We start from the raw sequence: 15451 nt of genomic DNA on the forward strand, positions 1-15451 counted from the left end.
TTCTAGAGCAAGTGATTCCGTTTAGGAGGCTGTGACTGAGCTACACTAACTAAAAACGGGAGACTTGATTGTCCTTCAGCAGACCTGTCCAAAATGACTCGAAAATAAATACCGTAAATCACAGAGCGCACATCCCACCTCCTTCCTCCCTTCCCCACAGCGGTCCTCATTTCCACACCCCCTCAACGGTTCGGGGAGAGCTCGTGGTCTAAGTAACGAGAGGACTTCTGACTGTAATCCTAGCACGTCACTTTGTTGAAGGCAGACACGTGGTTCAGAGAGAACTTATAAATCTCTCCTCCCCGGCAAGATCGTGATGTTATCTGCTGGCAGCAGGAGGTTCGCTCCGAGCGGAGCTCCAGAAGCTCCTGACAAGAGAGAGACAGATACAAATAGAAAGAGAAAGACAGAGACAGCGGAGCCAGAGCGCAAGTGAAAGAGGCAGGGGAGGGGGTTGGAGAATATTAGCCTAACGGTCTAGCCTCTCTAGAGAGTCATCCAGGAACAAACTAAGGGGCTGCCCGGCTGCAGACTGGAGGAGACAGAGAGGGTCTATTTTAGGGTGGCAAGTGCCTACCTACCCTAAGCGAGCAATTCCACTTTGGGGAGAAGCCAGGAGAGGTTGGGAAAGGGTGGGAGTCCCAGGGAGCCCCTGCGCAAACCCCTCCGGAATAAAACTCCCCAGTCAGGTTGTCGCAAGTGCTGCCGTTGTGATCCGCAGGGAGTGAACGCAACGGCGGCGGCTGATCGTCTGTGGCTGGGTTGGCGTTTGGAGCAGGAGAAGGAAGAGCAGGAGAAGGAGGGAGCTGGAGGCTGGATGCGTTTGCAAGCGGCGGCGGCGTCAACGTGGAGTAACCAAGCGGGTCAGCGCGCGCCCGTCCGGGTGTAGGCCACGGCGCGCAGCTCCGGGAGCAGGATCCGCGCCGCCTCGGCAGCCTCTGCGGCCCCTGCTGCACCCTACCGAGTTCCGAGCGCCGCGAGAAGCGCACTCCTCCCCGCGGCGCGCAGGGCTCGCCCCCAGCGCGCGCACACGCGCACACACACACACACACACACACACACGCACGCACACACGTGTGCGCTTCTCTGCTCCGGAGCTGCTGCTGCTCCTGCTTTCAGCGCCGTAGTGGAAGGCAGGGCCGAACCGCTCCTTCTTTAAATACATAAATTTCAGCCTAGGTCAGCCTCGGCGGCCCCCCTCACCGCGCTCCCGGCGCCCCTCCCGTCGGTTCTCCAGCTGCCAGCCCCGGGACCTTTTCATCTCTTCCCTTTTGGCCGGAGGAGCCGAGTTCAGATTCGCCACTCCGCACCCGAGACTGACACACTGAACTCCATTTCCTCCTCTTAAATTTATTTCTGCTTAATAGCCACTCGTCTCTTCTTCTTTTTTTTTCCCATCTCTTTGCTCCAAGAAGTTTTTTTTTCTTACTCTCCAAAGTCAGGGTTCCCCCTGCCCGTCCCTTATTAATATTTCCACTTTTGGAACTACTCGCCTTTTCTTTTTAAAGGAATTCAAGCAGATACGTTTTTTCTACTGGGCATTGAATAGATTGTTTGCAAAAGTTTCGCATCAAAAACAAACAAAACCAAATAACTCTCCTTGATCTATACTTTGAGAATTGTTTATTATTTTTCTGACTTTTTAAAAACAACCTTTTTCCGCTTTTTAAAAAAATGCACTACTGTGTGCTGAGCGCTTTTCTGATCCTGCATCTGGTCACGGTCGCGCTCAGCCTGTCTACCTGCAGCACACTCGATATGGACCAGTTCATGCGCAAGAGGATCGAGGCGATCCGCGGGCAGATCCTGAGCAAGCTGAAGCTCACCAGCCCCCCAGAAGACTATCCCGAGCCCGAGGAAGTCCCCCCGGAGGTGATTTCCATCTACAACAGCACCAGGGACTTGCTCCAGGAGAAGGCGAGCCGGAGGGCGGCCGCCTGCGAGCGCGAGAGGAGCGACGAGGAGTACTACGCCAAGGAGGTTTACAAAATAGACATGCCGCCCTTCTTCCCCTCCGAAAGTAAGTACTCATTTTCACTTCCATCCCCCGAGGTTTAGCGCTGCCCGGAGCTCTCAAAACCGCAGCAGCTCCCGGGATCGCCCTTCCCTTTCGCGGTTCCCGTTCGCTCTTTTCCCGTTCTCCTGCCCTTCGCCCCATCCACCTCCTTTCCAGCTGTATGCCTGAGGCCATCAGGCTTTAAAACGTTTACTTTCTACTTTATTTTCTCCATCTCTCCCTTCCCCCAACAATTCAGCCCTTTAAAAGGCGTTATTCTCTTTTTCTCTTCCCTAAAATTCTTTAGTCGGCCACCAGCTAGGAGTCAGCCCCACTCTGTCAAACTAGAGGTGCTCCCAGGGGGAAAGTTAAACTTGGGAGTCTTGGTGTAGGTTTGTTTTCTTTGCTCCGATTGGCGTGGAGCGCGCCGAATTGGTGCACTAAGGGGTTAAAAAAAAGTGTCTCAAAACTAGCCTCTCCGGAAGGCGCCCCCTTTCCGTGCTGACCTATCAGCTGGTTCCCCAAGCCTTCTCTATTGTCTCTAACTCCCCTAAAAATGTCAGCATCGCCGAGACAAACCCGGTTTGGAGACCTCTCGAGAAACCCACCTGGAAGCCCTCAGTCCTTGATTATCGTTTGCCATCACTAGATGTTTAATTGCCCAAAGGCAATTAAAATCCTACCACCACGTTCCCTTTTCACCTGGAGTAGTAGAAAGGACAACTTCGTTTCTGACTGAGTTTTAAAAGGTTTTAGTTCACGTTATTTTTCAGAATACACCCAAACCTGAGTTATTCAGAACTCTAGTGTAGCAGATCATTTTTCTTACGTTTTTCTGGTCTGTTATCCTGCTCCTGCCTTTCGTAGGCTTCCTGCAGTTATTTCAATGCATTTCTAAAACTCAAGAGTAGACGACAGCCGCTTTTTTTTTTTTTAACTGGCTTCTCTGAGAACAGTGTCCTCAAAACCAGCTGGCATACAGTAGCAATGGGAGTGAAATGATTTACTGTAAAGGAAGGGAAGGGACAGTGTAGAATCATTTCAGAGTTCTTAAAAAACAAGCAAATAAAACAAGAAAAGAGGCAGCAGCATCCACTAATACCTGAGAGGGGTTAAATACCAGGAAGAAGAAGAAAAGGAAAAAACAAACAAAAAGCTCTTCAACATTTGCCTATTCCAGATCCCAAGTCGTAAACTTTTCATTGGTTGCTCATTTCTCTCCTCCCCTTTCCATGCCCTATATACTTGCTGGCTGCCTTTGCAAAGTCTCTGTGTCTTGCCTAAATAGATAATACAGCCATCTTGATAATTTTATCATAGAGGTGGTAATTGCAGGGTGGTGCTTTTCTTTTTTAATATTTATTTTTAGTTTGACAAGTCCTAGCTATGTGACTTGTCATGTCTTGTACTTGACGGTCTCAGAAGTCAGCCTGTGTATCTAACCGCAGTCTTCCCGATGACCTTTATTTTTCTGCAGAGTCTCCTGTTCTTGTTGTATAGCAGAACAGATGCAGAGAATTCTGGCAAGCAGGATGATTTTATTACTGTAATTATGGCACTATCCACAGCAGTGTTGATAAATATACTCCACCCCTGGTTATCCCCTTCGGGAAGTAAAGCTTTCTATCTGGGGTGGAGCCAGGGAGATATTAGGAAAGAAAGTTCATTGTAATTAGTCCAAAACCATTGAGACAAACAAGGAGTTGAGTCAGTTTGCTTCCTCTAGCACGTGCACCGGTTCTACTGGTATTTAGGCAGAGAGGAAAGTATGTTATGTAGAACCCGAATAACTCATCTTTCAATGTTTATACGCAAACGTTCTAATAAACTGCCAGAGCTTTTATAACACAGAAAGAAGCTCTGGTCTCATTACTGAATAGGTGTGGAGAGAGCAAGTAACCCAAGAGGGCATTAATTCTTTGTTCTCTCAAGCACACTTCAGTCTGAAGAGCTGAGATGGTCCAACCCGGGGTCACGGTCATCAACAAACTGGAAAAATTCCTAGATTATTAGGAGGGTTTCAGAGTATGGCATTTAACATCAACGTGTGGATTCTCCTCTCCACGTCACCCCAGCCACCAAATAAATGAAAACCTGCAATACATCCAGGATAAATAAAATATACTGCCAGTTTTCATACAGATAATATAGGCTATAAAAAAGTCTGTGTTCTGTATGGAAATTTAGGAGCAGACAGCCATGTTAACAGCAGGTTTGATACTACTGTGCAAGGACTGGATAATTTTATAGAAAATAGGTTAACTGATTTTCCAGCACTTTTCTAGTTACATTGGAATATAGCAAACCCTTCCAAAAAAAAAAAAAAAAAAAAGAAAAGAAAAGAAAAAAAAACACCTTATTTTTGAAAATCAAATTGAAAGTACAGCATTGGCATATATACCAGCTTTCCCTCTTTAGGTCTTTTCTGCCTAACTTTTAACTCAGTTGTCACTGAAGTGGCTGTGGGGAGGGAGTGTGCCTGTCATTCCTTGCAGTGAGTCCGGTGAGGGTCATAAGCCCCAGAGATGAAGGCATGGGAAAGATCACTGGTTCATTTTTTACCACCAACTTATTAGTGTTCAGGGAGTGACTGCAGCTCAAGTATTACAAATATGCTCTAATTATACTCAATGAGCTATATATCATTACAGATTGCTGATAGCCCTTTGTGGGACATTTTATAAAGTTCAGACTAAATATTTTTAGCAATGTGGAGATTTAAAAGTAAAAATATAAGAGATATTGTATATGCCCTCAGGCATATTTTGTCTTAAATATTATCCTTGGCCAAGTGTACTATATAAATACAGTAAATATGAATAGAACTGGCCAGGTGCCAATCTCCTAGGATGAATTTTAGTCAAGAATGTATTTATGGGATATAAATAATACTGTGTCAACATTTAAAAAAGGGGTCTGATTAGTTTTGAATTTATTCGTATTGATATCTTCATGTGCTGTTAGTTTAAGACTCAAAGTGGAGTTATGCTAAGGTTTACCGATAGTTTGCCTACTGGGAATTAGTGGACTTCTAGTTGTTTAACAATCCGTTTGAAGTTCAGGGCACATGTATTTGAAAGATGCTGCACAAAGTTTTACAAACTTAGAAAGGGTGATTCCATTAGACACAGGAAGAATTCAAATCATTGACATGTAAAATCTGTTGAGAGTTGGACAGTCAAAAAGAGGAAGAGACAAAATTTTCATTTTCATTCTTTTCTCTCCCTTTTTCATTGTAACCAATCAGCACATGTTAGGGTTCTCACCCTGGTGATTTTGTCTCCCCGCCCCCTCCCCCAACCTCCCTACTTTTACTCCCACTGGAACGTCTGGCAATGTCCAGAGACACTTTTGGTTATCATGACTGGGAGTGGAGGGGTGCTACTATTGTTTAGTGGGTCAACCAGCGTGTTTCTAACCATCCTGTAATGCACAGGGCAACCCCCCACCCAATATCAAAGAATTTATCCTGCCCACAATGTCAGTAATGCCCCTATTGAGGAGCCCTGGTATTTATTTGGGGTTACTGAATTCTGTTAATAGTACCATTTTAAAAATAGTAGCAAAAATAAAATATCTTTATGATCAAAGGACATTCAAATGAGGTCACTGAATAGGAGGATAGTCAGACAGTTATCTTAATTAAATGGAGTGTGGATTAGCCCATTGTGTATGGTGTATACTTTATTTTTGTGGTTTTAAAGCCCCTAAATTAGAGACATCAAAACTACCCATTTATTTAGCTTAAGTGATGGTGTTACCTATCCATTCATAGCTTCAGTCAGCAGCAGTGTGATATTAGAACAGAGAAAAAAGAAGTGAGGAATTATCATGGATTCTCCTTGCAAGGAAAATAAGCAGTTTGTGTTAATAAAGAGTGGGATCTCCAAGCTAGGCAACCGGAGAAAGTAAATAATCATCTTGGTTTATTCTACCATTCTGAAGTGGATGAACTAAAAATATACAGCCCGAAAATTCACAATGAGGTTTCCTTTGTAATTGTTTCACATGAATGTTAAATATTTAACATGAAGCAATCTCCTTTTCTATTTCCTCTGTAATTTTCCAAGTTAAATTGTGGAATGTAGAATGAAAACCAATGACACGATGGTTTTGGGGAATGTGACTTAGCATTCAATTCATGAATATGTCTTTCTATATACGAGTTGCTGGTCTGTTGGCCAGTTGCCCGATGAAGGAAAATATTAGCAATTGCTGGAGCATAGTGGTATTTCTTCTGCTTTATGTAGTAAGTATTTTTACTATTTTACTTTTTAGGATTCTCTGTGTGTTTGTATGTGGGTGTATAAGAGAGAAACAGAAAGAAAAAGAGAGGGTATCAAAGACAGACTTGAACTCCTTGACTTCCAGAATGATTGAGTTATTAATACACAACAGACCGAGCTTTAATTCTCCCTTTTTTATGGCATCATTGCTTGTACTAACTCTGGTGCCTAATCGTGGTTGCATTTAAGTTAGGCCACATGCTCCTCCTTCAGGATTTCCTCTTTTTTCTTACTTTTCAAAGACTAGAAAAACCTCTCAAAGAAGTATACTATTTGTAACTGAAGCAGTTGGGTTGTCTTTGTTGCAAAGTGAGGCCAGCCAGCTTTACGCCTCTCCTGAGAAGACCCTACCCGATGAAAGAGAGGCTTGGCAGAGGTTGGGGGGCAGGTGGGGAACCTCTCCACCCCACAGAAGGAAGGGGTTGGGGGAGCCCACTGTGTCTCCACAGCACCCCCTGTGGCCCACTGGAGGAGCTGCACTTTTTGAATGATGACTTCTCCCTGGTGAAAAGATGCTGATGTAACATAGTCACAGCATCTTTCATATAAAGATATGAAAGAATGACAGATCATTTTTCCTAGAGGAAACTGAGTTGTGAAAAAAGGGCTAATGACTCACTGCTGAACCCACATCAAATCTGGGTTAGAACCAAGGAGGTCATTGACTCGTAGGCCTTTGCCCAGAGATTACAACATACGTTAGGTGCATATTTAGAAGGTTCGAGAAATAGAGTGGAATTGCCTGGTCCTGGGAGAGGTGTGCAGGGTCACCACTGGAGTGGGACTCTGGCCAACTGCCACTGCTGCCCGCCTACCCCTGTGTCTGCCCCACGCACCCCCTTATAGGTTCAGGAGTAAGGTGAGCAGTGAGCAGGAGACTGCATGAAGAGCTCTGGGAATAGCCCTCTCCACTATCTTGATGTAGCATTTCCGGTACTGATGGGCTCCTGGAGAGAGGATTTGGACTTGCCAGATGTGCTTGCTCTATTTAGGCAGTGCTTCTGCTCACAGGTCTATTCCACTGAGCAGCTTGATGAAATGTGTCTCTGCCGGAGATAAACACCTGTGCGTCATCATTTTGAAGGCATGTGTGTGCTTTCATTTAAAACAATTTCCTCTGAACAATGATAGTTTCTAACCTGGGAGTTCAGTCTTCTCCAGGTATTTTATTTTAGATTTAATAATATGTTAGGGATTCTTCGATGGGTTTGTTTAGACTAAAAAGTTTGCTTCTATCATTTGCTTAGAATGAATTTGCATCATGCTACAACCACAAGCTGCTTTTGATGGTTGGTTGTTTTGTTTCTTTCCTAAGCGCTGATATTCAGAAGTGGGTGTTGAACTGCACGGCACTCTCACCACTACCTTACTTTCTGAATTGGCTTGGTGGCCTTGACTCTGAATAAAACTGCCCCTTGGCCTCTTCCCCACCCTCTCTAGGTTGGCTTCTTTTCCTTCATTGTGGTGGAATGTCTGCATGGATGGACGGTCAAATGCTCACACATCGTGTCCCCATTTGATACTCTGCTGAGTTTGTGGGAGACAGCACTCCATTTACTTAACCAGGCCTCAGTTTCTTCCCTTGTAAAGAAGAAGAAAATAACACCTGCCTCCTAGGGTTGTAAAGGATTGATGATGACAGACGTGAAGAAGCACCTAGTGCAGCTGCTTCTGGCGTGGAGTAGGCCTGCTTTGCCTGGCAGCAATTCTCTGAGTCTCAAATGCCTTTGACTTTAGGATATACCATTATTTTATGTGCCACTAAATAAAAAAAAATAGCACTCTAGTGAACATGCCATTGGTTTTAAGAGAGGGTCTGGATTTTAGAGAGACGAAAATTTGATTATAAGCGATGCCCTGGGAACCACTTCCATTAACCTGAGATATCTTGGAACCTCCAGCTCATTCTTTGTAATAGTTCTACTCAGTGGGTAGAACTTTGCTCACACAGATTGTTCCTTAGGTGGCCTCTGCCACTTCACGGCAGGGATGGGGTAGGGCTGAAAACAGAGAATGTAGGGTTGGTAATTCACCATGCCTGGTGCCCTCTAGTCCTCCTATGAGAAGGCCTGAGAGTTTAGGCTATTAGGTTCAGACCTTTCAGAGTCTGGTCCCTACTCCTTTCTCAGCCCCTCCTCTCACTAAATCCCTGCGTGAAAACTATATTCCAGTCACATCATCCTCTTTGCCTTTACCCAGATGGATCATTTATTTTCATGCCTCTGGGGTCTTTGTTTTTGCTGTTTCTTCCACATAGAAAGCTATCTTTTTACACTTTTAAAAATTCTTCTGCCTGGTATGGTGGCCCAGGCCTATAACCTTGCACTTTGGGAAGCTGAGGCAGGAGGATCACTTGAGGGCAGGAGTTGAAGACTAGCCTGGGCAACATAGCAAGATCTTGTCTCTACAGAGAATTTAGTTGGTCCTGGTGACATGTATCTGTAATCCTAGCTACTTGGGAGGCTGAAGCAGGAGGATTGCTTGAGGCTAGGAGTTTGAGGCTGCAGTGAGCTATGATTGCCTCGATTGCCTCACTACCCTCCAGCCTGGGCAACAGAATGTGACCCTGCCTCTAAAAATAACAAAACAAAACAAAATCTTTCTGTGCTTAGTCAGGTGCTACCCCCTTAGAAAACCTTCCTTGATTGTCCTAGTCTTATTTAATTAGCTCTTCCTTTGCATTATTACTGTACTGATGGTTATCTCTATCTCTGCCTCTTTTTTTTTTTTTTTTATCTTAGTAAGATCTATCTCTGTTCTGGGTTTTCTTCTTCACTGGTTTGTAGACTGCCTCGGAACAGAAACCAGGTCTAACTTATCTGTATTCTTATAGAGCTTAACATATTGTGTTTGATCAAGGAATGCTTGCTGAATGAGCATTCCCTTTAGAGAATAAGATTGAACCACAGGAAGAAGAAGAATCTGTGAGTTCAAAGAGGTGTCAGGACCAGGAAATGTGGAGAGATGCAGTGTCCTTTCCTTCATTATCAGGGAAAATGGGTCTGATGGGTCATGTCACTATGCTAAAGAGCACAGGGCTTCTCATCACCATGTATTTTCTGGTTCCAATTATCAGATAATAATGAAGGTGATGATAATGATGATGATTAAAGCTAACATTTATTGAGGACTAATTATAGGCCAAGCATAGTTTTAAATATTTTACATTTATGTACTCTTTAATAGAAGCAATCCTATGAGGTTAATACTCATATTGTCCCTTTGACATCTCAGGAAATTGGAATAGCTCTTTCTACTTAGTGATGTGTTACGGAAATCAGGCTTTCAGCCAGCACAGGTAATAGAAGCCCTAATACAGAGCCCAGGAAATAGAGAGCATGACCTTTCTTACCCTCTTGGTAAGTGATGTAATACATCCATGAGAGAATGGTGAGTCTCTCTCTGTTAACCAGAATGACATTCACAAGTTCTGAATTCTTTCCCTAGAAAAGAAAATAAACCTCTGAAGTCTTGCACAAAACCTGCTGGGTTTTTTTTTTTTTTTTTTCTTGCCATGAACATATTCAGCATTTATTTCTGCACTTAATTGATACAAAAAGTGTGATTTATTCAGCCTTTGGTTGTTTCTGTTTGTTTGTTTGTTTGTGAGATGGAGTCTTGCTCTGTCACCCAGGCTAGAGTGCAGTGGTACAGTCTCGGCTTACTGCAACCCCGGCCTCCCAGGTCCAAGCGATTCTCCTGCCTCAGTCTCCTGAGTAGCTGTGATTAGAGGTACATACCACCACGCCCAGCTAATTTTTGTATTTTTAGCCAAGATAGGGTTTTACCATGTTGGCCAGGCTGGTCTTGAACTCCTGATCTCAAGTGATCTGCCCACGTCGGCCTCCCAAAGTGCTGGGATTATAGGCTTGAGCCACGGTGCTCAGCCTTGGTTTTGTTTTTGAACTGCAACCATTTTCCTCACAAAAATTTGGATACATTTTATTGACAGGGCATTCCAATTTCAGAGAATTAATTTATTTGGGAAGGGAAGATGATATACAGCGAGTGTGGACTTTGGAGCTAGACAGACCCATTAAATAAAGGAAGGAGAATAAATAAAAAGGAATTGTACCAAAGGAATCTCGAAGGCTGAAAAGGAAGCGGTAACATCAAAGACAAGAAGTCCTACCCCAGGCCTGTGGCGTTTGTTGAAGAGTGGTCCTGTTTTGGTTAGCAACTTGGCTCTCTCAGTGCAAGTTATTAAAACTGCCTCATTGATATTTAAGTTGCTTCCTACTGAATTCAGATCTTGGCTCTGCCGTTGTCGGCTTGACAGCTGGATTTGAACCCCCTGCACTTAGCCCAGCCTCGGTTTCTTCATTTGTAAAGAAGAACATCGACTTTTTAGGGGTTGTAAAGGATGATGTGTGTGAAAAAGCACCTGGTGCAGCTGCTTCTGGCCTTGTTTGCACAGCAGCTATTATTCATAGAATCTCATTGACTTTAAAAAGCACCACTGTTTTGTGTGCCACTAACAAAGAAATATCACTGCCAATTTAACTATTAGTTAGAACATAACGTTAACTAAATATCATGGCCAATTAACTCCGCCATCAATTGTAAGAGAGAATCTGGATTATAGAGATAACAGAATGTGAAAAATATATAGAATCAGTGAAATCACATAGACGTTTGTGAAATGAAAGAATAGCAGTCTGTGCACATGGTATAGAGGGCTGTAGCCGAAGCACATGGAAAATGAAATTAAGTGGAGGCATGACATCTGCCCTCAGAGACATTTTCTAGTTAATGAATGTTAGGAGCCCGTCTGTGGAATCAAGAGAAGAAAATCCACATAGTACATACTCCACCAAACCTGAGCATCTTGGAAATCAAACTTTTTTTTTTTTTTTAATTTTTGACATCTCAACATGTGCCAGTTGTTTCAAAGCATATATAAATTTTTAGGGGAATTTTTTTTCTTTTTTTTTTTTTTTGAGACAGAGTCTCGCTCTGTTGCCCAGCCTGGAGTGAGTGACACAAACACGGCTCGCTGAAACCTCCGTCTGCCGGGCGCTAGTGATCCTCCCGCCTCAGTCTCTCAAACAGCAGGGACCACAGGCATGCACCACCATACCTGGCTAAGTTTTGCGATCTTTTATAGAGTTGGGGGGTCTCACCATGTTGCTCAGGCTGGTCTTGAACTTTTGGTCTCAAGCAATCCTCCCGCCTCTGCCTCCTAAAGTGCCGTGATCACAGATGTGAGCCACTGCATCCCGCTGAGAAAAATTGTTTAAACTATTTGAACTGATCTCTGAAGGTGCATAAGAATCACATAGTACTTGCATCTTCATTTTTCTGGATCTCAAAATCCAAATCAAAGAGGGGCTGTTGCTGATAAAAGGCTGACACGCAGATGGGGCTTCTGTGTAATTTGCTGCTGGGCTGGATTCGCTTCTCCTCACAGGTGCCCTGTCTCGTATCACCTCCACCCTTTGCAAAGAAGCCAGGACATTTGGAGTTAAGGCTGAGGCAGGTCAGGCAGCTGTGGTTACACTCAGGTAGACCTCATTTGACCTCTGCAACCAAGCACTGCCACAGCCGCCTCTTAGCCTCAGTGGATTCATTTTAAAAAAGGCTTGGCTAGGTGAGGTGGCTCACACCTGTAATCCCAGCACTTTGGGAGGCTAAGGTGGGCGGATCACAAGGTCAAGAGGTGGAGACCATCCTGGCCAACATGGTGAAACCCAATCTCTACTAAAAAATACAAAAATTAGCTGGGTGTGGTGGCTTGTGAGGCAAGAGAATTGCTTGAACCCAGGAGGCGGAGATCGCAGTGAGCCGAGATCGTGCCACTGCACTCCAGCCTGGTGCCTGGTGACAGAGCAAGACTCTGTCTCTAAATAAATAAATAAATAAAGGCTTTCGCAATAGTATGATATTAGGGTATAGAAATGTCAAAGAGGAAGCTGGATGAGACAAAGGGGAGGGGCTGGTGGAGAGTCACTGCAGAGGTTTGAGGAGGAGGAATTACACCAGCGAGGGGAAGCCACACTAAGACCTTGGGTGCTTGTGCACAGTGCAGCATGTTCTCTCAGTGAGTTGGCCTCCTGGCTTTCCTGGGGCAACCCAGTAACACCACTTCACTGGTGCGGAAAAACATTGCCATCCAAGAGGAATTGAGTTCACTGGCTTTAGTGTCTGTTAGGAGGGAAAGCCTCATCGTGCTGAGAAAGTGATCCTCCCTGGGCCGGCACCATCCCTTCATTCTCTGGAATGAACGCTTGGATTTGTTACTGCCTGATAAGTCAGAAATGTTTGGCTTAGATGTTCCCTTGACCATAATGACTTGAGGAACTTAAGGCAAATGGAAAATGCTTCCTGGCTATTGTGAAGCCCAAACCTTGTGGAAATAGTTTGAATGCATTTCCATTCCTCCACGGGCAGCTGTTTTTCTCTCACACCAGCGTGTTCCACCAGCGTGTCCCAGTACCTCAGGCCTTCCTAGCTACCTATATGTTGGTAATTATGAAACAGGTTATTTCTGAAGAAGAGAAGCTACGTTTCTGGGGGGAAAAATAGTCATGGAGCAGCTATTTGAAAATCACGCTGGTCTTTTGGAGTTTTTGTTTAAGGAAATACTGTCACATCTTTTTGGTCTTCTGAAAGAAAAAGAAAAACGTTGTGACTGTGACTTTGGCTCTGTTCATTTTGCTTTTCTTATCTGACCCATACCACACTGGCAAATGCCACTTCTGTCTTGACAAGCTAGTTTGCAAATAACTCTTCATTCATAATTTTAGGCTGTTGTAAGAATCCTTATTTGTTACTTCATCTTGTGAACTTGTGAATGCAAGATTTGGTTTTGAGAAAGACACTGAAATGACTGCGAGTCCACTGGTCTCTGCAAATCTCTCTATCTGAAAAAGATTACTGTGTACTTTTTAGTGGATTTTAAGAGCACTAAAATATTTATTGTTGCCAGAACTTAAGTGGGAATTTTCTGGGAAATATAATTTAAAGTTTTGGATTCATTCAGTGTTGGTAATGTCAATGCTTCTTAGACCAAGTTTATCAGGGATGTTTCTGTCTATGCCAGCTGTAGCAGTAACTTTGTCATCTATTCTATTTCGAATTTTTAAAAAAATAGGATCATTTATTTCCCTATCTTAATCTGATTTTCACTTTTACTTTGACATCTTATAGCAATATGACTGAAGTTGTTTCTACTTCCTTTATAGTGAACTCTTGTAATAAAGCTGCTGGCTTAGAAACTCCAAAAATGTGTGAATAACTTATTCTGATTCTACCTTAGCAGGAGAAGGAAACAATCGCAGACCGAGGACATTTCTGTGCAAAGGATGGGTGGTTTGGTCCCCCCAGAGGTCAGTCAGGGCTTTTGTGGGGAAACGTTTCTACATTCAAGCTCATGCTTGGCCTTTTGGGCTCTGCAGATTAGAGAGGGAAACAGAGGAAGGAGCGCTGCAAACCTTCTGACTCTTACTTGGAAGTAGCCAAGCAGAAGCAAAGCTGAATAATAGCCATGACCTCAGGCTCTGAAGCACCAGGTTCCACCTTCAGATGTGTCTGTTAAACTTCACCACCCTGGCTTGCTCTGTCTTCACTGTTTTCTGTCTGAGATATCTTGAGGCATTTTTAAAACATCATGTTGTTTTAAATAGTAATTTAGTCACTCATTTGTATTTCTTCATAGTATTAAGCCTCGGGTTATTCTATGTTGTTAACTAAAGTCACTGATCAGATCTCTAAACTAAGTCCTGAACTGCCTCTGTTCTACCTACTAAACTTAAGCCTTTCTTCTGTGTGGAATGAGGTGACTGGTGCTAGTTTGTCCTGGAGAGAGATATATTTCAGAAGAATTCCCCTGTCAGGAAATATCATCATCAATAATGAAACTATGTGTAAAGTCATGTCTAACTTTATTAACTCTTTGTCACAAGTACTCAGATTATAGAAAGAGGGTCTTGATCCAAGCTGACCCCGAATCGTTGTACATTTGGATCAGTTTTCCCTTTCTCAGTAACATTTGCTGAGAATTCTCTAAGAAGAGTAGAAATTCACTGTAGTTCAGTGTTGGGAGGAATGATTGTACCCACTTATAGAATTACTGAATCACAAGAGAGATGCATTATGTTTGCATGGAGAGGCTGGAGGGATTGAGGCAGGAGTTTATTTGATAGGGAGTTTACATTTGTAAGACATCTAATTTTGCTTAAGATATCACTGTTGTAAGGATGGCTTTATCTCTACCCTGTAGACACTTACACTATACAAAACCACTACCTACTCAGAACAGAGAGCCCTTATGAGGGAATAATTTTTCCTTGATTCACCTGATTGGATTGTTTCGAGGTCAAATGAGGTTTTCTAAAAGGCCTTTCTAACCTGTAAGGCATGATGACCTGTATCAGGCTTCTCAAATTTTACCATGCCAAATAATTACTGATGTACCTTTATAAATGTAGATTCCCAAGCTTTGTTGCCCATCCCAATTCAGATTATAATTCAGTCGTTTTAAGGTGTGCTCTGGAAACCTGCATCTTGATAAAAAAAAAAGGCCAGGTGATTCTTGTGCAGATAGTTCAGAAACATACTCTGGAAACACTGTATATTTTCATTTTGTTGCTTTATTTCTTAGCCGTGTCATCACGAGCAACAATAAATCCCAATCCTTTTTTTTTTTTTTTTTTTTTTTTTTTTTTTTTTTTTTTGAGACAGAGTCTTGCTCTGTCACCAGGGGCCAGGCCAGAGTGCAGTGGCTCCATTTTGGCTCACTGCAACCTCCGCCTCCCGGGTTCCAGCAGTTCTCCTGCCTCAGCCTCCTGAGTAGCTGGTACTACAGGCACGTGCCACCACACCCAGCTAACTTTTGTATTTTTAGTAGAGGCAGGGTTTTACCATGTTGGCCAGGATGGTCTTGATCTCTTGACCTCGTGATCCACTCCCTTGGCTTCCCAAAGTGTTGGGATTACAGGCGTGAGCCACCATGCCCTGCCCCAACACTTTTATAGTTAAATTAACTTCATAGTCATTTAATTACTTTGTAAATTGCCCATGCAAAGTTTTAATTCTAGGACTGCTTCTATTTTATGACTTGTGTTACCTGTAGTCCCCCATCATAAATCAGTGAGTGCCTGGGTTCTTCTAAAAATATTATGTTTCTCACATGGACACAGTGAGGGGAACAACACACACTGGGATCTGT

The 15451-nt window shown here is 43.4% G+C and overlaps 2 protein-coding genes across 4 annotated transcripts in view; both read left to right on the forward strand.

Moving 5' to 3' along the window:
* RRP15 (ribosomal RNA processing 15 homolog) overlaps positions 1–1074 on the forward strand; it is a 51972-nt gene extending 50898 nt beyond the window's left edge. The window contains exon 9 of the mRNA XM_039463448.2: positions 722–1074. The gene's annotated coding sequence lies outside the window, so the exon portion shown is untranslated. The remainder of the gene's footprint in view (positions 1–721) is intronic.
* A 101-nt stretch (positions 1075–1175) lies between these two features.
* Positions 1176–15451, forward strand: part of TGFB2 (transforming growth factor beta 2) — a 92771-nt gene continuing 78495 nt past the window's right edge. For all 3 annotated transcript variants that reach the window (XM_003930344.4, XM_039463466.2, XM_003930343.4), the window contains exon 1: positions 1176–2020. In XM_003930344.4, the coding sequence (XP_003930393.1) occupies positions 1675–2020 (346 nt within the window). In that variant the 5' untranslated portion in view covers positions 1176–1674. The remainder of the gene's footprint in view (positions 2021–15451) is intronic.

The sequence above is a fragment of the Saimiri boliviensis genome, chromosome 14 (assembly GCF_048565385.1).
Source record: "Saimiri boliviensis isolate mSaiBol1 chromosome 14, mSaiBol1.pri, whole genome shotgun sequence".
NCBI classification, from domain to species: Eukaryota; Metazoa; Chordata; class Mammalia; order Primates; family Cebidae; genus Saimiri; species Saimiri boliviensis.